The sequence below is a fragment of the Accipiter gentilis genome, chromosome 1 (genome assembly GCF_929443795.1).
Source record: "Accipiter gentilis chromosome 1, bAccGen1.1, whole genome shotgun sequence".
NCBI classification, from domain to species: Eukaryota; Metazoa; Chordata; class Aves; order Accipitriformes; family Accipitridae; genus Astur; species Astur gentilis.
The window spans coordinates 18949351-18970426 of NC_064880.1; the positions used below are offsets into that span (position 1 = coordinate 18949351).

Below are 21076 nucleotides of genomic sequence, written 5' to 3' on the forward strand. Positions count from 1 at the left end.
CCTTTATTTGGGCTTGATGCTGAGGAAAAACTCTCCTTAAAGAAACACTGCCCTCAATAACACAGATTCGTATAAACACTAGCATTATCTGAATGTTGCACTCCTGCTGCTAAAGAATGAGTTTCATTCTCTTTTAAGTGACAGCTCTAGAAGATGTTTTAGCTTAATGTGAATCATGGTCAGATACCTCAGAATCATGCTAGGGAATACTCCACTTCTTTATAAAAGGATTTTAACATGGCGTATAGGATAGTACTGCCTATCTGTCAGACATCAGTGACAGAAAGCAAGTATTACAAATGTGTTACTTACCCAGCACTTGACACTTTCTTTTTGCTTTAATCTGAAACCATAGACTCAGAATGTCCTTACTGAGTCACTGACCTGCTGGAGAAGCTAAGTTGCACATACCTCAGCTCTGTCTCCACTCCAAGGTACATCACACCATCCAGCAGTTACATTAGTTTTAATACGGGCAGCCCATGGGAAATTATTACAACCAATAATGGAAGATTAGATATTTTTACTGCATTCACCATAAAATTTATACAAGAAAAGGTGCAGATGTTTGTGCACTCACCTGCATTCCTAGCCAGGCAGACACAAGCCAGTGTCAGTGTAGAGGCAGGGTAAATGTGGCATTAGCGGAGTGTTCAGCCCACTGGCAAGTCCTGACTCCTGTACCCAGGGTGCCTAAAGCAACTCCTGCTTTTGGCGGCCACGCACGCTACTGTATTAAGGCAGTTGCTATGCTACAAGCAGAAAGGCCTGGGAGCAGCTTAAACCTTGGGTTGTCCACTTGTCTGCAACAACAAGTTCCAGCTGGTCCAAGTATTTAGCCTACTGCATTGCTCCTGTGCAGCGCAACTCACATCTACAGACTCAACTCCTAGTGCGTGGAGTACAGATGATACCTGGAGAGCAAGGTCAATAAAAATGATGAACTAGAATGGGAAAATACCAAGCTGGAAGTGAAACTGGCAGGTAACAATGCACTAAACTAATTCTGTGTAGAGAACTGATGTTACTACTTTTCATCAGTCTATGGAGTTCAGAGGTTTCCTGCCAGAACTGCACTTGTCTGATTTATATAGTTATTGCATTGTGGTGCTCATCCATTTTATATGAGAAGACTACATAAATATTTTCTGGTGTACATTTAGTTCAAAGTTCATCAGGCATATAAAACATAGGTTTTCTGAAATTGCATGTGCAATTCCCAGTGCACAGGCAAAGGCAGCTTAGTCCAACAGATCATTTATTATTCTGTCATTGCTGTCCTTGCTCCTCACTGTAGTGTCTCAGCCCTTCACATCTATTTCAGCTACTTATTTCCACACCACCTCTTACAAACAGCAGTGTAACTACCCTTGGTGGTTTTAAAAGAAAAACATGTGACACATTAAAAAAAGATTTACATCGTCAAAGAAGGTAGGGAAGTTTCAAAAATATCCTGCTATATTTTGTTTCATAGGCAGCAAGGTGCTTCTAAAAACCTTAATAGGAAACCAACTACCTTTTTTTCCCCCTTTCCTTTAAAAAAATCTCATTATAAAAGATTTACCTAAGATCAGAGAAATGCCTTGCAGAAGGGTGGGAACTGTACCACTGTTTCATGTCAGTCTTAAAAACCCCCACCAAAATCCAACTAAAAAAAACCCCTCAAAGTCAACTGGAGAGTAAGCATAGTGTTATCTCTAAAGCAACTGTATTTATTTCCATGAAAGGAATTCCTTCTGGTTTTTATAAAAATTTAATACCTATTTCTGGAAATTATTAACTTGCTAGCCATGAGTATAGTTCAGTAACAACGGTAAAAATCAATGATCCCAGCAAATGTATTTTTAAATCTTTGCAAGTATCTGTCACATTGCTTCACACATTTACAACTTTAACATTCTCGTCATGGTTTTTGGTGCTTTTCTGATCTCACATTCATTTCACAAGTGTAATTGTATGCACTTTGATGGAGTTAAATCTAGCTTGCATAACCTAAAATAAATCTGACTAAAACAAACCCAGTGTCTATTTCTTTTTTATAGCAATAGACCTATCTTTTAATCTATGATTGAAGCAATCATGCTTGACAAGTGATTACTCTTTGACAAGAATTATGCTTTCTTTAGCACAAAAACAGATGTCAAAAAAGAACAGGGTAATAAAGTAAATTCGAATCTTGTCTACTTTTTAATTATTATAAGTTATACACCCACACAGTCTGTTCTGTCCTGTCTCAGCTCTGACAACTATATACAATCAAGCTACAATTTAAGAGCCTTTATCAAAGTAAAATGTGATGTTTATTAACATGAATGAGGAATACATAATGAAAATATAAGTTGCTTAATAATGTAATCAAAATAATCAGTACAGTAAATACATTTAAATGTTGTACACTAAAGGTTTGCATTCACAGGTGGATAGTAGTTTACCACAAATTTCCATAAAAATCAAAGTTGTATTCTTTCAGGAATTATTTCCTCGCCCAGAGCCTTTACTGACTGTTTCTTTCTTTTCTTGTTGATTTTTATTAATCTTCTTTCGCCTTTTTTTTTATTGAATCCTAAAGGTAAAACGATGAAAGAAAGATTAGATGCTGTGTGACTGACACATCCAAGATTATCAGAAATAAGAGACAAGTCTTGTTTTCAAGAAATATTCTTTAAGAAAAAAAAACAACAAAGAACACTGTCTTACCTAAAGTCTTCATATGCCTGACCAATGCCAGGTTGTCTTATTTCTGTTCTTGTACACTGTATTTTACTGTCCATCTTTCTCTCTAGCTCTGTCTCTCTTCTGATTTCCATTTTCAGTTTTCTAATACTTTTCACTATTACATTTTATCAGACCAATGCTTAGTACCAAAAGTTTCAAGAATGTTTCAGCCTGCACCTCTTATGGCAGTCTGTGGCAGTATCACTACCCATACCTTTCTTGCAGATCCTCAAACATGACTTTCTGGAGGTGAAATTATTTTCATTCCCACCACAACCACTGTAGCTAAATGGGTGACATCTTCCAGTTGAGTAGTTGTAGAAAAATCTTAACTCTTTGGCTCTACAAAGCCCTCTGTCCATAGGGGTCACACACAAAGAAGGGATAGGAGGTGGTTCTAGAGATACAAAGAAAAACAAGGTTAGAGACAACACTGCAGTTCACCAATTTTCTGTTATATTGATATTATATATTAGATTTGAAGCTCACAGAACTTTGAAATTTATATGAAATTTACTGGCAAACTTAATTCTGCCCTCCTGAAAATCCAGGATACTTTACATAAGCATCTGTCTTTTTTTGATTACAAAAAATACCTCAGCAAATGTTATTCTCTCTTTGAATTCCAAAAGCCAGCAAAAGCTTACCTGAAAGTAAGGTTCATTTCCTATATATTTAGTAATAAAATTGCTATTTCTGTGATAGAAGATAGTACGCAAATTCAATCAGAGAAGTTTCAAGTGAAGTATTTGTAGGAAGTGAAGTGAAATAAATTAAACTTGGACAGCTTTAAAAATATGGTAAATATTTATGATCATTAATGAAGTGAATTTTCTTAATTGCTGCTAGACATTCTGTAATCAAGTAGAAGGTAAAAGTACCCAGCATTTCCAATGTAAGACTCAATACCTTAATATTGGGTTTGTCCTATGAATACAGAAAGCTTGACCTAAGTAATAGAAGTCGGTCTACTGGAAAACACTGAGCAATTATCAAGAAATAGATTGTAACTCTCAGAATAACAAAGGACTGAATGTGAAGAATAAGTGCACAAAGTGACTGAGATGCTAGTGCTTTAGTGCTGCTGTTAGGTTTTTACCATTCGAAGAAGTAGGCTGATGGTTTGTTTCTTCAGTGTCACTGCAAGTGAGAGTATGAGATCTGAAACACTGGAAGATGAACCTGAGGTATCCGAAGTACCTGGGCACTGGAACAAGTTGAAGAAGCAAATCTGTGCCAGAATTCCCAAACCTGGAGAAACTCCATCATCTATCACCCTGGAGTGACTCATATACAAAATTAGAACGGACACAATTGCTGCACAGGATGCAAGAAATGGGAGCCATTATATCATCAGTTATGAGGGACCTAAAGGAGCGTCATTTTCATTCAGGAAGTAGCAGAATTGAGATAGCTGAGATCTGAATGCATAAATGGAAACCTGAAGCTAGTCAGATGGCCTTCTTGAAGTTACAAAGCCAGGTAGAAGTGGCTTAGAGGAAAAACAAAGTAAAAGTTTTAAGGAATAATTTGAGTTACAACCAGAGCTGGGGACATCCTGTTGTCACAAAAGTAGGAAGCAGATGAGTTGCTGAAAGCAAGAAGTTATTAAGAAGAATTAACTTGGGCAATTCAAGAGACTGACAAGAAAATATTCAAAAAGAACATGGGACATCTTACATGTCTTACGCATATTACACCTGCTCAAAAAGGTTCATCTGCCAAGTATAATAGCTGAACTGGAATGGTGAAAGACTATGAAAAATTGCTAGGAAAGAAACAGAATGGTGATTTACGGAGAGCTAAGACAGCAAAATGAAATTAATGATATATCTGAAGCTGTGTTAGCAACATCACACTATTCAAAAAGAATCCCGAAATGCATAAACTGAGTCGTAAGTTCATTTTCCAAGATATCTTAAGTTAGTTTCAGCTTATAAAGCAAGCACCACTTAATTTCTTTTTATGACTGTGACATTATTGTAAGAGTAAGGTTCACTCTGGATCCAGAGTAAGAGCCCACAATGTAACACAATTTATATCACATCTACTGTTTTATTTATAATGAAGATGGTAGTTAAATTAACTAATGCAATACTTTTGGTACCACTCTTACTGAGAAGTCTTATGCCTAGAACTAATGTCATCTCTCTCTAGCTAGAGAGGATCTCAGCTTTCAAAGCATATGTTCAGCAACATTAAAAAAAAAATGCTTACCTAATTTTAACCTGATAATTTCTGAACCTAAAAAGAACAAAGCAGAAAGGCTTGCCAGTGATGAAAGGGCCAAATAGCATAGGTTTGTTAATTATATAACAGAATTTAAAGCTACACTTTGTCAAGTAGAGTACTTATCTGGTATGTAAAATTTTCCAGAGACACTCCATAGGCCGCTCATGAGGGAGTTCTCACAGCAACTGTATGATTTCGGGGAGCCATGGAGCCAGTGATGTGGTTACTGGTGAATAAGAACTATCTATGTACATACAATGCAACTGGCAGGGTGGCAGACAAATGCTTTTTAGAATCCCTCTTGTACTCTTTCTAAAAATTGTGTTGTTGTTTGTCTAGCTCATTAGTAGATAAATGTCCCAGATACCAATCATTATACCTGTTCATCCTCAAAATATCTGCATATTCTTTACACTCACAGAAGCAACCAGCCCATGAAGACAACCTCTTATAGTTTTGCCATACCAAAGCAACTTTTTTTCAACAAAACAGTATATTAAAATAAAATTACATAATTTCCTGTCTGTTGAGGATCATAAAAAATATGAATTGATTTTAATATACTGATCACTAAGACTTGTTAACTTTCAGTTACTGTAAATATAAAATATGTACTGTGTCATGCCCACCCCAACATCTCTATTGGCAGGACAATCTATAAACCTGTGAGCTAGTATGTTAACACAGTCACTAGGAGCATTAGATCCAGGTAAGTTTTCTCTGTTCAGCTCCGGCTTCTAATGCTGTACTTATGTATATGATGTTACAGTAAGTTTAGATATTATGCCTGTTCTTGAGTTTCTCAAATGTTTTGGTTTTACAACTTCATTTTTCTGAGAGTTGTTGAAATGTTTTATCTCCTGCTTTTTCTATGGAGGAAAAAAAAGAAGAAAGAAGCAAATCCCATAACCTGCAAAACTACACAGAAGAAGGGGTACACACTGAAAACAGTAAAAGAAAAAAAAAAGCAATACATGTCCCACTGTCAAAATTACATTCCCTAATCTAGTCATTAGAGGTCTATGAATTACAGATGTCAACTGTATTGAGAGACTACTTGAGACAGAAATGCTGTTTTTAACTCTACTTTTTTTCCTCAGTTTAGGTTACCTTTTAGCATTTTTTTTCACAATGCAAGTAGCATTACTCATTACATTACATAACTCATTACCTGTTAACGCTAAGTGGATCGTATGAACCTAAAAATTAATAAATATCATGAAACACTTTCTAACTTTCTTATACATGCAACTACATGGCCCATCCTATTGCCTCTGATGCAATTTCTACAGAAATGAACTGGTTATTTACATTGACAGCAATAAGCCTTAAGAATCTGGCTTCACGCTTGTGTTCATGCTATTCTGTTTATCCAAAATATCTGACTTAAACAGTTTTTAAATATCCAATAGCATGCTCATAAACTTGGAGTTGTCACGTATATTATTTGCCAAAAATACACCATATAAATCAGGTCATGAACAGGCACGGGAAAAAAGAATTTACAATTCATATAGGCAAAGGGCAAATGAAAGCTTCCAAGCTGAGTTAGTCAAACATTTCCAGGTGTAAAGTTTTCTTCTGGAAAATGCTGATATAATGCAATACAAAGTGTTCCTCAGAAACATGCCAATTCCATCAAAAACTTTTGAAGGAAATTAGAGCTTGGAACCCATCTCAAGTGGAGCTTGGGAACTAGAACTCCTGCCACTAGCTCTGCAGGAGCTTCTCAAATGGGTTTCAGGCTTTACAACAGCAAATACAGCACAGATCTTTCTCTTATCTTTCTGGTACTTCTTTTTCTTAATGATGCAGATGTTTGGACTGATTTTGTTTTGGTGAGAGAATGAGACCCAAAACTGCAATATTTTGTTTCCGAAAAAATAGGTAAACTAATTATATGAAATAAGCAGTAGATAAAAAAATGCTATTGTTCTTACCTAGAAAAAGACTATTGTATCCTACCCTTCACGGCTACCTAAACAATCTTTAAATGTGTATGGTTTAAGATGTAATTCTTATAATACAGCCTTTTCTTGAATCCCAGACACCACTCTGTGGTGTAAGCAGATGACCCGATCATACTTCAGAATGTCTGAAATATGCATATTCAGATATAGACTCATATTTATAAAAATAATACCAACCCTGTATTGCAACAATAATCATTATCTCTCAGGCTTAGCTGGGCTCGTGTGACAATGAACTGTTAATTGATCACAGTACAAAAGAAGTTTGAAATGATCTTTGTGAGCTGGATGAGAAACAATGCTTACTGCATTCTCTTTCGCTAGACATGGGTGTGTGACATCCACGAAGCTTCAGATTTATTGCCAGATTTTTGATATATGCAGGCTTCAATATCTCATTTCTGATTGCAGCAAAGAGAAAATAAAAGAATCTTCAAGAAGACAAGCTATTACAAAAATAATGAGTCATCTGCACTTAATGGTACTCTGTAGGTATAAATTGGTGCAGATCCATTATAGCAAATGGAACTGTGTCAATTTATATCAGCAAAGTTATGGCCCTGACTTTGATAAGTAATAACAGCAACTGCCTGTGTGCCATTCCACATTTGCTAAGTTGAAATTGACTTTTGATCCTGCATCCCACTTAGATCTCACAAATCAAATGTAGGGTACAGCACTCAATTTCCTATCGTAGATCACTTTGTATAATCTAAAAATGAAAGGTTTGATTCTTGGATTCACTTTCTCTTAACTTTCCCAGAATAAAAGTTATTTTAAGTCTTGCAGCAGAGTAAGACCAGAACAATCTTCATTGTCTGCAGAAAGTTCACTGCTGAGAGATAGTACTAGATGTTTCGTGTTTATATGCAGAAGAAAAAAATTTGTTTTGTTTGGCCATAGAAGAGTTTAATTTTCTAAAGATCAAGAACTTTGTTGGAAATCTATTAATCTGATATTGTTACAGAGTTATACATACCACCAATAACTTGTATTTTTTCTTGAAATCAAGATGAATAGCATTTCAGTTGTGAGGTAAGGTATTGTATAAGAGACAACTCCTTGCAAAGTTTTTTTTAATGGTGGTCATGTATTTAAAAAAAATAAAGGATATATAGCCAGGCCAATATATTTGCAAAATAGATGTTACAGTGGCAGACCAGCTACTTTGCCTGTGCTTGGAAAGATGGGCATCAGCCACTCCATCCCAAACAGTCCATCTTGACCTCATATGTGCACAGCCAGATTTCTGTCCCTCGCTGAGTGTCATGGGGAATCACAGTGCAAGTTTGCGTGAGATGGTTCTACCTTGCAACTTCAGTTTACACCTCTGCCTCTAGTCATAGCAAGAATGGAGGCTATGTTCTCCACATCTCTGTGGAGAAATCAGCTGTCAGTTTTGGCCCTACTCTTTCCTCCCCCTTTAGTGGGATTGCACAAAAGCACAGGATTTTAGCCCACCCCAGCAACCTGAAAGGTACAGGCAGATAAACAGAATGGCAGCAGGTGGCTGCATGGGACAGGCTAGTGTAAGGCAGACAAAGGTTATATAGTAGGAAGAACCTGTGGTGTCTTCAGACTTTCCACTGAAACACACTGGTCCTTCCAAGGTCACGTTTCTTACCTGACCCATCCGGCTACACTGACTCCACCCACCCTTGTTCCCCGACCCTTTCTTCCACCAACCTTTAAGTCTTCTCTTTCTCTTACCCTCACCTCTCCCTCCCAAAATCTGCTCTACCAGAAAATTCACAATTGCTGACACAACCAAGAACCCCTCCGTTTCCTCTGAGAAAAACATAGTGAATCACACCCCTTTGCTTGTATAGATTGCTTGTTTTGGGGATCTGGGGATTCATATTATGAATAAAAACCTTCAGGGAACATGTATGCTCTCGTGTCCCTAAACTTATTTCCAGGCCTTCAATCATTCAAATATTTTTCAGTAAAATAACTTGCCAGAAGCTTTACAGTTTTATATTCAGTCATTTTAATAACAGAGTGTATTGATGCTCTGTATGTGGTAAACAAACAATCCAATTATCACCAAAACTTACCTCAACCCAACAGCACACGTGGATCACAATGCAAGGAAAAAAATAGAATGTAACACACAGTCAAGCTTTATTAGACATACCATTCGAAGCAAAGAGCACAGGAATGTTATCCTACATGCCCATTATCTTGCACATTGTATAAAACACAAAAACCTTAATGAATCTGTAAGCCATCGCTCAATCCCCAAAAGTACAAGGAAGTGTAAATACAAAAAACCAACAGAAATACTTGGTAAGAACGCTCAGGCTTTTTCCAACTGTTTCTTGTTTCCTCTTGCATAACTGTGGATCATAAAAATGACATGCCTCAAATTCAATCACCCTTTTACAGTGTGAGCAACTACCAGCAATCTATAGTGGACAGTGTCCAGCTGCAGAAACTGTTAAAAACTAGCCCTTTACAGTAAAAGTACAGATTCTCATCTGCATTATAATACATAGTGCAAAAATACCTTGAAGCAGACACAAAATTAATTCACACTCACTTTGATTATACTCAAACCAAGAACTGAGTTTAATATGGTCTTAGTGAAAATAAAAATTAATTATGATAAATATACTGTGCCGTATTCCAAAATCCAAATATGGTACTTTTTTAATGGGTAAAAGGAGCATTAAATTGGCTGCCAATTAGATCCCCACAAAAATATTAATTTGACTAAAAGAACTCTGCATCACTGCTTCTGCTCTTGGTCCTTAAATTTTTGTATTTATCAGACCTACAGGAAGTGCACAGTTTCAGAAGAGGACAAGATGTGGTCAGTCTTCCACTTTCTGATATTTATGGAAGATCTGTAAGTAGCAATATATTTCTTTGCTTTAACTTTCTCTGCTTATCAAAAAATTTGACATAGATTTAAGCCCATTCTTTAGTCTCAGACATGTTGGAAAATGGGTGGAAATGGAAAAGCAATCCAGTAGGTATATAAAAGACTGAGAGTTGAGAACTGCAAAAGTGAATTCTTACCAAAAAAAATGGGAAACTGGTTGCGCTCCTCCTTTGGGGAGCTACTGTTCAGAATATTGGACTTCTCGTCATTTGGAACAGTTGGCAACAAATTGACTAAAAGAAAAAAAAAGGGAGGGTGAAACAGTAAGTGATAGGTTATCTAGACACAACAAAGCTCTGAAAATAAGCTATGATTAGTACTCATTTGCCTTGCTCCATGCCAGTATTAATCCCACCAAAAGGCAGCATTTTTTCAAGTCCTAAAGGCATAGGACACTGATGTGCTGAGGCAACTTTGGGATGGATTCCTTTTTCTTCTTTAATTTTACTGATGTAAGATTTAAATCAAACATGGTTTGGGAAGGTTATTTTTATATTACTAGCAAACATTCTAACCTTTGCAATTGTAAGCCTTTTTCAAAATACGTATTACTGACAAGCAAATGGCTATGAAGCTAGTTTTAATGTTACTGACTTCACTGTGCTTATGTATTTCAGCTAACATACATATCTTCAAATAAATGGGAAAATAAGTGGACAAGCCAAGGAGTGTCTGCATTAAAAAAGGATAACTATTAACAGCAAAAGAAAATTCTTACCAAAAATCCCAGGGAACTGGTTGGGTTCTTCTGCTGGGGAACTACTGTTCACAGTGTTAGGATGCTCTTCAGCTGGAACGATTGGCAATAAATTTGCTAAAAGGAAAACAAAGGGAAAACAATAAGGAAAAAACCACAAGAAACAATTGGTATCAATGTTTCAATATCACTAAGGTAAAAACTGTGATCTATTTAAACCATGGCAATGCCCCCTAATTCTCTCTTTCTTCTTGGGTATTCATACAAATTTACATAGAGGTATTATTGCAGATTACAGTCAGAAAAAAAAAGCATTCTGCAACTTTTAGTCCAGAAGGTAAAGGTAGAACAGGAGCCCAGGAAGAAATGCTTTGGCAAAGGTAGGGGAAAAAGCACATCGCCCTGTATGTATATATTTAAAAAAAAAAAATCTTTACAAAAGAACTATAGTGGGTCTTTCCTATTCTAAATGTGAATGCACTCAAGTTCCCCTTGCCAAAATGACAAATTATGAAACAGTCCTGGAAAAAAGCCTTCAGGGAACATGTATGCTCTTATGTCCCTGGACTTATTTCCAAGACTTGGTTTGAAAAGAGTATATTCAGATATATGGGTTAAAAAATATACTTTAGCATTTTATGATATTATAAGGCCAAACAGCTGGCAGATTTTAGATTAACTGTCATGAGAAAAGTAAAAAAGTAGGAGTCCTGTAATATTCATTAAAGTTAATAGTACCTGCAATTTTTTTAATTTATATTTTTTTATTTTTGTATTTTTATATTAAAAAACCCCATGTAATTACAGTTAATTTCAGATACAAATTATTGGCACCTCAGGGTACCTACCCTAAGTTGCCTTTTTTTTCCATGCAAGATATCTTCAAAACACAACATTGTTTGTACAAGAATAAAGCTAAGAATAACGAGGACAACAACTTACAGTTGCCTTGGCAGGTAATCTGGCATTCTTCCAAATCCTTGAAGTTGTTCTGGTTTCCTAGGCACCCACCATACTTGAATACTTCACATGACTTTGTCTCTTTGTTATAGAAATACCTGGAAAAATAGCCTCGGCAGATTCCAGGGTCTTTCTCATGAAAGCAGAAATTGGGCTTTTCTATGAACAATGGTAAGTGATGAACAGGGTGGGGGAAGAAAAAAAAAAAAAATCAACACACATTCCAAGACAACAATAGAACTGAAGGAAGTTTATAAAATAAACCTGTAACTTTGGACTAAACACGATACAAACTGCTGCTTTATTGTACTGCTTTTGTTCTATTTATAACACTGCAATATTATGCTGGAGCATTATAGGGATATTGCTTTTTTTCCCTTTCAGGTAGCCAGTAAATTATATCTTGGAAAATGAGGACTAATGATTCCTTTAAGTGTCCTCCTACATAAGCTCTAAGATGAAAATCAGTTTTTACTCCGAATTAAAACAAGACTTGATTCCCAGCTGGATCATTTGAACTAAGTACACATTCTTGTCATTTATGTAGTTGGTTTAGTCAGTGTTAGTGTGAATTATACAGAAAGCAATGTCAAAATAGAAGGAAAAAGGAAATAGTTTTTAAAAAAGAACAGAAAAAAAAAATCTAACAATGCATTTTGTCTGTGACAGTCTACTGCTATAAAAGGATACAGGAAACAGAGACAGAGCAGCTATTCTAACTATCATTTTTCAGTCCCAGTTCCTAGTTTGCAATCAGTAACTATAATATCAACCAAGAAAAAGTTAACAAATGAATACTGCATAATTTGACTGAATATCAAGGCATGATATCATGGCTTCTGGCAAGGAAGAAAAACACATAGCCGTGTAATAATCCCCAAATGTCAATTTCTCACCATATTTAATTTTTCCCTCAAAATTATATTCTTAAAAGAAAATCATGGAAACAATAATGAAATATATATGGAGGTATTCTCAAATTCTTGCTAGTAGATACTTTGAAATATGATTCTTGAGTGAGCTGACTTGCAGAGAAAAGTATGTTTAGCCATCATGTAAGACAATCATATCAGATGTCACATATAAAGGCCTTCCTTACCTGTGAAACTCATAGAATACTGAGACTGAAACAGTGTGCAGAGGGCTGCCGTGTTAATAAAAATGACTATAGAACAATTACTTTGAAGTCCCTAACATGTTTGGACTAGATTATGGCATTGTAAGGAAGTTAATCCTATTACAGCTATTTTAGCCAAGTATATAGTAAAAAATCATCACTAGAATAAGAATATTACTAAATTCAATTGATGCACATCATATATTTATATAAAACATTATAATAGCTCATAATTAGTGTTTTTACAAGAAATAATTGTCAATTTCCTGTATTTCAATTGTTATAAAGCTTCATGGACAGCAAAAATGTCATTTTCGGAGATCACATGTAAAATTAAAACATTAAAATGTTCTTGCATAAAGTAACAAAATCAACTATTTTAAGCACTCCTGGATAGCTTAATTTTGATTTTTCACTACAAATTTCACTCTCTGCCAGTAAGTATATATATTCTACAGTTCAGATATTTCATGTTTCTTACTATTCAAATGCAGCACCTATTGCGTTTACAGATTTACAAAATTAAGTTCACAGAGACCAACAAATATGAAAGGTATGGCCAAGGCATACTATATGCTTTCAGCTGAGAATGGAAATGAGACAGTTATGTAGAGAGGTAGCAGGCAAGAATCTACCAGAGTGGTATCTATTCCATATATCATCTATTAGGAACTCACAGACAATAGGAGCTACAAAAACAATACTTTCATCAAACATTGCAAAATATAGTGAAATAACAGAAAAAGATTATTAGATAGATATTAACTGAGAAAGGATGGCAGATAATAATACAGGTATGTAAAGTAGCCTGCAGGATTATGACTGATTCTTAAAAACAGCTGCTCTTAATTTAGAAAATCCTTGTATTAAAATGATTCTTGCAGAAAACAGGAAATAAAGTCCAAAAATGTTGAGCTCACAGCTAACTTTTATAGCCACTTTTGGAGAGATCATGAAGGCAATATAATCCTAACTATACAAACTAGTATTATACTTTTAAATGCCATGTCTTTCTTCAGAGACTCAGTATTCAAAACTACATTACTGGAAACAATAGTAAACGTAATGACGTTGATGACAGCCATGAGCTGCCTTTAAGAGGATATGTTCTGTTTTGTCATTAAAAGCAGGGAACTAGGGTCGGACCTTAAAGGAAGTAGTGCCAAATGTCTGCAGCATCTGTGGAAAATCAACTTTAGTAACTTCCATAGCATAGAATCATGATTAATTTTTTTGTGCATTAAGAATGGAAAAGACAGTAGAAAACAGAAAAAGAAACCCATCATCTTAGTACAAAAATATTCCAAATACCATTCTGCAAAGATAAATTATTTAATTAGTCTATTTCAAAATGTATGTGCAAATATTGGTATTTCTGTGAGGAGTTAAATGCACACCAATTCAAGAGGAAGCAAGTAGGAGGGATGAGGGAGGGCAAGCAGAGAAAGAGACTTGTGAAAAAAATTTACTGAAGCCTGTATTCAGGGAACTCTGGCTACCAACATTGGGCCCAATCCAGATAAGTCTCTAATGTGGTAAGAAGAAGAGTAGAATAAGTCTTCACAAGCTCTGTTGCAAGCATCAAACTTAAATATCCTTGTTAGGAACACAGGTTACCTTAAGAGACCAACAGTGTTTCAGACAAGTGAGTCTCAGTGCTTAAGCTTTGGCTATTTAGGAAGTCTGGGTATCAGGCATTTAAATTTCTGTAAACAGTTTGCCCCTTCAGGATTGGGAAACTTGCCCCCTTGCTTAATGTGTAATTAGGGGATCTGCCCTAACCTCTGTTAGCTACTACACAGGCAATGCTTGAAAAGTTCTGTTTCAAATTGATTTTCTCCTATTTTTGCTAACAGCAAAGGAAGCATTTAAATAATTCTCAAAACACACAATAAGAGTTCCACATCATGGCTAATCATACAATGCTTGAATCTCTGCAGAGTCCTCCTTTTCTCTTTACTGAAGAAAGAGAAAAAAGTGTCATGATGTGTTTATTTTGGTGAGAAGAGATTGCAGCTACCATCTTCAGTGACCACAACTGTCCTCAAAGTCTTTGATGAATACAGAAGAAGAAGATTAGGAGTAAGAACTCACTTCAGTCTGACATTGCTGGATTTGTTACGAGATAGCTTGGAACAACACATAAAGAATTTATCAGAAGAAGCTAAATCCCTTATCATTGTATAAAAGTCTTAGATTACTATGTAAACTTAATTACCTTTCTTAATTTTTGCTAACATCTTCTTCCGGGGCAATTCTGCAATATAAATAAAAAGAAAAGTATTTAGCAAAAGCAGACGTGTTGTCTCACCTGTGACACTAGGGTGCTTAGCAGTGACGATGAGCACTGAGGAGGAAGAATTGAGCATGTCTTCCCCTTCTCTCCTCTCTTTATTAGGGGAGCAGCACAAAAGCTTGTTCTGGAGGACAGAAGTATCATTTCCTTTGTATGAGACCACCTGCTATATTGGAAACTTGAGGATATGAAAGTACTGGAATCAAGTTATGCCAATATTGAATTGAACAGAGAAATTCCTCTTCGTGTGACTGGAACCGTAATCCTGTATTATGTAATCTTACTCCTCAAAAGAGGAGTAATTAGCAGACTAACTTAACCCAACTGCTGTAGCTACTGATATTGCTAATAGCTTTCAAGCTGATCTAGTTAGCAATAAAGACCTCTCTCACGCTATCCAATTCTTTGCTATGCTATGTAGTGTCTGAGTAAATTTTTCATTATGCTGTTTATGATATTAAAGCCCATTTGGCCAAGTATCTACAACTACCTTTAGGGTAGTATAGATGACAAACTTGTTTGCATTGTTCTTTCAGTGCATGCAGTGATGAAGTTGCTATTGTCATTTGTAACGGAGGAGCCTGGGTTTTATTGTACTTGCTCAAGAAGCTGGATATCTGAATTCAACCCCACATTCCATTTCAGCAACTGAAAACAAACCTTCTTCCCTTTCTAGGAGACTGCCTAATCATAAAACTACAAAGGAGTCCAAGGGGAGACTGGCTCAGCCAATGTGTAATAAAGGCTGAAAATTTTTCAGCAGCTGAGACAAAAGTGGCCAAGAATAGCTTATACATTTTTATTACAGAGATATTTTGCAAAGCACATGAAATAGCAGCTTCTGGACTTCACCTAAGTCATCTTAATCACATTGCTTCATAATTCTTGTTTTGTACCTGTGCTTTTCTTAATAACATTATAAAATGCTAGTTTCTCCTTTGCCTACTGAACTCTTGCATATGAGAGAAGGGATAGAGTGGTACAGCTAATGCTTTGCTTGAAGTTGTCTGCTGGAAAGCAAATGCAATCAAACATACTATAATGAAGCAGTACATTTGCCTGACCTCAGCCATCTTACTTAGCCACCACAGCCCCCCTTAAGAAGACACCAATTCCCTGTAGTACATGCCAAGAGTACCAGTTCAGTAGCAGAAGCACTTTACAACTACTTTTTACTGCTGACGGCTCTTCCTGCATCAGTGGACACACATCTTCCAGAGACCTGCTCATAAAGACTCAGTGTAACCCATGGTCTAGCCTTCTTTGAAATATGAAATGAAAGAGAATTGAAAGGGAAGGATAGATTTTAATATGAATTTAAATCACATGCATTAGTCTCTCATGCCACATTCCCCAGAAGGCCTTTAAGTCGTACACCTAAAGGACATCACTACAGCCTGTCTGTGACCGTGTGTGAGATACAGTTGCTCTGCCCAGCTGGCAAAGGTGAGGGATACAGGAGTGCTGTGCCCTGTCTCAGCTTGGAGGTACCTACTAGCAAGACCTCAGATGAAAATAATTCATGCTGGAAAGTAGAGTTGCTGCTGTGCCCTTCCTTGTTATGGTAGCAGTAACAGAAAATACATGACCCATCTCTATCCTCACCTTTTCTGTAATTTGCAATTTTAATAAGGTGTGGCACCCCCCCCCCCCCCATTTATAACAATCTCTTTGCAGTCCAAAATTGAAAGGAGTTTTAGCAGTTTATTCTCCACTCATTCCAGAGCAAGTGTTTCTAGCCATGCTTTATATAGTGATATGCCTTTCGTGGCTCCTATTTTAAGAAGTGCAGATGATGACTAATAATATTTTATAGCATTAGCTTTACTGCCTTGTGTGCTATAATCCTACTGCAGTTTTTTCTTTCTCTTCTGGAAACTTGCCTGTGTTATATTTTCAAAGCATATCTATCGGGTCAAAATTCTGTCATGATACATTTTCCTTGCATCTCTGGGACAATGCAGCTGGCATCCTTAAACAATATTATTTAAATACATGACATGCACTTTAGAGTGACATATCATTTGTTTGAACATATTTCCAGTGCTTCCTATTAGTAGGAGGCTGCGCCTTCAGCATTTAAACCCATGACTTAAAGCATGGCTACTAACATCAGGCCATTTTGGTAATTTTACTCAGCTGTCCCATTCAGGCCAAAATTAGCAATCATACTTTGGCATATGATCTCTACTCCTCTGGCACAGAACAAGAAGAATTTATTCTGAGTGTATGCAGGCCTAGAATATTTTAATCTTACTGCCACGTCAACAGTGTCTTTTTTGCTACTCTTTTCACTCAAAAAGCCAAATCCACAGCTGAGTTAATTTCTTCTTTGTAAACAAACTGTATTTCTGAGTAGAGCTGCTGTGTAAATAACAGAAATTAGAATTCCTGTCACTTTTATCAGTAGGTATTTTCCCATGTTAGAAGCTTAAGTAGCCTAAGATATATATTCACTGCCTTGAAAATTAGGATCTTTATGCTACTGATGACATTTGTGATTCTACTCATATCCAGTAAACAAGGGAGCATATAGGCAAACTCCTCTTAAAAGTAGCAGCCGATTTCTAGGAGACTTAAGTCAGAACTAGGCATCCTGAATCTGAACACTGTCTTAGAGAGTCTCGGAGTGGCCACCTGTAGTTGGGTTCTTTGAACTCTCTTGTACTGGTTTTAGTCAGTTCTGGGTATTAATTCTGTCTTTGACGGCTTGTTCATTCAAAAATTTTAAAAAGTTTTTCTTATTTAAGGAACCTGGCAATTCACTTGTGTTGGCTCATTTATTCTTGTGTTTGTACTTAATATTGGAAAATCAGACACTTTGACTATTCACATTATTTCTTCTGAACTTATATGTATATTGCATAACTTCCCTTCAGCTTATTTTTAGCAATCTTGACCTTCACATTCTTCACAGTGATAACTGAGTATCTCTCAGATTTTTCTTTATTTTTAAGCATCTTCCTATCACTTATACTCTCTTTTTAGTCTGATTTCTACAGTTACTAAATAATAATCTTCCTGCAGTAACAAACAGCGGAAACATTAAGTAAGATGAATATAACCATATACTACAAGATTGCACAGACAGAGCCAGATTTAACAAAAAGAGCCTACTAAATTATATGGGTTTTTACTGAATTATGTCAGCAAAAGCAGGTTAACTTATTAGTTTACTTTGTTTTATGTCTGATGGTCAACAGCATACTGTACATGCCACCAAACCATTTTATTTGCTGTTACTCATTCAGAGAATACACAAATAATATGCCTTTATTGCTCCAGTTCCTCACAGCAGATTCAACACTTGCAGAGTCCTGGATCACTATTATGCATACACCAAATACTGTACTTGGGCAGAGTACCAAGTTCTCATTTTAAATAACTTCCAGTTTTATTCTATGAAGTTACGCCAATTATATGCCAGTACAGGATTTGGTCCAGAAGATCTGTTCCAGATATTGATCCAACATATATGTCAGAATCAAAATAAAAGTATTAGTCAAAATAGCAATATTAGATTGAAAAAATAATTTTATAGATCTTCACTCATGGCACCTGATCATGACTTTCAGGCACTTTTCCGTCCAAATTCTGTATCTATCAAGCCTGCCTTTTTCAGTTCCGCCCCGTCTTAGCCTTTAAATTGGAATTTAGGACAAACACTCCTAATTACCAGGAAGTTGTGTGGTTTGGATGAGATACTGGCAGCAGTCCTGCAAACAACCTTGCTCCAAGCATGGCAAAATGTTGTGTGTCCAGCTGAAACGCCAAACCAGATATGAGATGTAAAGTACCAAAAACCTGCCCAGTGACAGAAAAAGAAGAGCTATCCTCACATCCTAGATCCCAGGTCTTTCTGAAACTGAATGCTAATCAAGAAAAATAACTTTCCATTTTTTTATCTTGAAAGATTATATTCATTAAACTTTGTGGAGCCATAGCTAGTAACAGATTAATCACAATTTTCTCAACAAAACACTGTAGAAGTGAAGAAAATGCCTTCTAAGGAAGGTTCTTCTCTTAGAATGACATTTCTAACATTCATTTTTAAACTTTTATGCACATATTAACTGCGGAGTTTAGCAGCAGGCATCATTAATTTCTGTGCTGAAAATTCAATAAATACAGAAAGAAATGTTTAAGCTGGTTGTCCAGGAGTGGGGGGGGTGGGGAAGAATATAATTTAAAACCACAATACAACCTTATGACTCAGGGAAGCCATATGACAAAGGAAAAATTTTAAATCTAGAAAGGCCATTTGTCAGATAAACAGACAATTACAATGCAAAATATTAATGCCAAAATTTGAATAATTTTTAACTCTTTAAAATTATATTGATCTGTCTTGAATGCTCACGAAAACATCATCTTTCAATTCTGACAGAGTTATCTTCTGGATAACCATACAGAATAATTAATATTAATTAATACTCAAAAATCTGCCCAGGCTGGGTTAAGTAGAAGAAGGACATCAGTTTCTCTAGCCATAAACTTTTACAGGGGTGATGACTACCAAATGCTAAATGTAAGTCTTTTATACCCAGTTTGGTTGTTAGCAACCTTCAGCCAAAATTGGAAGCAAGACTGCCTTTTAAGACTCAAGCACTACATCCCTGCCTTCTCTACCAACAAGTACTAAAACTGGCATATTCTGGTCAGAGAAAATGACCCAGATATAGAGATATCAGAATTATCACTTAGGCCTTGATAACAGAAATCTGAAATGCGTTACTGATTGTAAACTGTGCTATAACCAGCACAAGGCTATGTGCTCTCCTTAAATATTGTAGAGTTCAGTTCCCGAACAGTATGAACAACTAGAACTTTTGATAGGACAATTTGTAGAAATGTAAGAACAAAGCATCAGAGGTAGAAAAGGAGCAAAATGTCATTTTTCTGTTAGTTTTGTATACTGGTCAAGCACAGCCCTGATGTTCCATTCCTTTGTAATGAATTTCTGCATTGTTTGATTTTCTGCCAAGAACTTTCATCCAGTAGTTTCTTGTGAAGATTTAAAAACATATTACTTGAATTCTATCCTACTTTTGTATCTATTTTTCTTACTCAGGTATGAAGAATCCAAGACAGAAGTAGTATAGTCTGGAGAAAGAACAATATTGTAAACAGCTTTTACCCTAACTGATTTCTAAAGAAACAAATACAGCTGCATGAGCACCAAAATAGTAATCTGCACTTCTAGTACTATCTGAGACTTCAACATTAAAAGAAACCGAATCGCTGATCTGAAGATTCCCACCCTTCTCAGCCAGTTCAGTAAGAGTCGGCTTAAGACCCATTTCAGATCCAAGTAGGACAGAGTTCCATCAACTTTGTGTATGCTTGCATTTAGGGCAAGATGTTTATATACAGGAAGATGCTTTTCTGTATATGTTTTGTTGTTTGTTTGTTTTTTTTTTTTACTTGAAATGCTAGATGTCATGTTTTAACCCCAGCCAGCAACTAAGCACCATGCAGCCGTTCACTCACTCCCCCCACCCAGTGGGATGGGGGAGAAAATCAGGAAAAAGAAGTAAAACTGGTGGGTTGAGATAAGAACAGTTTAATAGAACAGAAAAGAAAAAACTAATAATGATAATACTAATGAAATTACAACAGTAATAATAAAAGGACTGGAATGTACAAACGATGCACAATGCAATTGCTCACCACCCACCGATTAACGCCCAGTTAGTCCCCAAGTGGCGATTCCCTGCCCCCCCACTTCCCAGTTCCTATACTGGATGTGACGTCCCATGGTATGGAATACACTGTTGGCCAGTTTGGGTCAGGTGCCCTGGCTGTGTCCTGTGCCAACTTCTTGTACCCCTCCAGCTTTCTCACTGGCTGGGGTTGAGAAGCTGAAAAATCCTTGACTTTAGACTATACACTATTTAGCAACAACTGAAAACATCAGTGTGCTATCAACATTCTTCTCATACTGAACTCAAAACACAGCACCGTACCAGCTACTAGGAAGACAGTTAACTCTATCCCACCTGAAACCAGGACACTAGATTATGTTATTCACTAACTAAGGAATTACGATTTCCATACAATGTTTCCTCAATGGGATGTCATTTCAAGATATACCTTATTTTAATATCATTAGCACTACGTTTACCCATATATGACTCCTGAAAACAGAGTGAGATTGTGCCTGATTCTTGCCACTTATTCCCTGGTGCACATCTGGTCTCTG

General features: G+C 36.3%; 1 protein-coding gene across 5 annotated transcripts in view; it reads right to left on the bottom strand.

Moving 5' to 3' along the window:
- LOC126042826 (calcitonin gene-related peptide type 1 receptor-like) overlaps nt 1–21076 on the bottom strand; it is a 119419-nt gene that overhangs the window by 74505 nt on the left and 23838 nt on the right. For 3 of the 5 annotated variants that reach the window (XM_049810544.1, XM_049810534.1, XM_049810555.1), the window contains exon 1: nt 581–911. Coding sequence is in view for 1 of the 5 variants with exons in the window: in XM_049810573.1 (XP_049666530.1) it covers nt 2451–2563; nt 2930–3112; nt 3815–3922; nt 9942–10037; nt 10523–10618; nt 11444–11620; nt 14797–14835 (812 nt within the window). In the remaining 4 variants the exon portion in view is untranslated. Of the gene's footprint in view, nt 1–580; nt 915–2277; nt 2564–2929; nt 3113–3814; nt 3923–9941; nt 10038–10522; nt 10619–11443; nt 11621–14796; nt 14836–21076 lie in introns of those variants that run through there. The other 2 variants (XR_007507300.1, XM_049810573.1) reach the window with 2 other exon arrangements.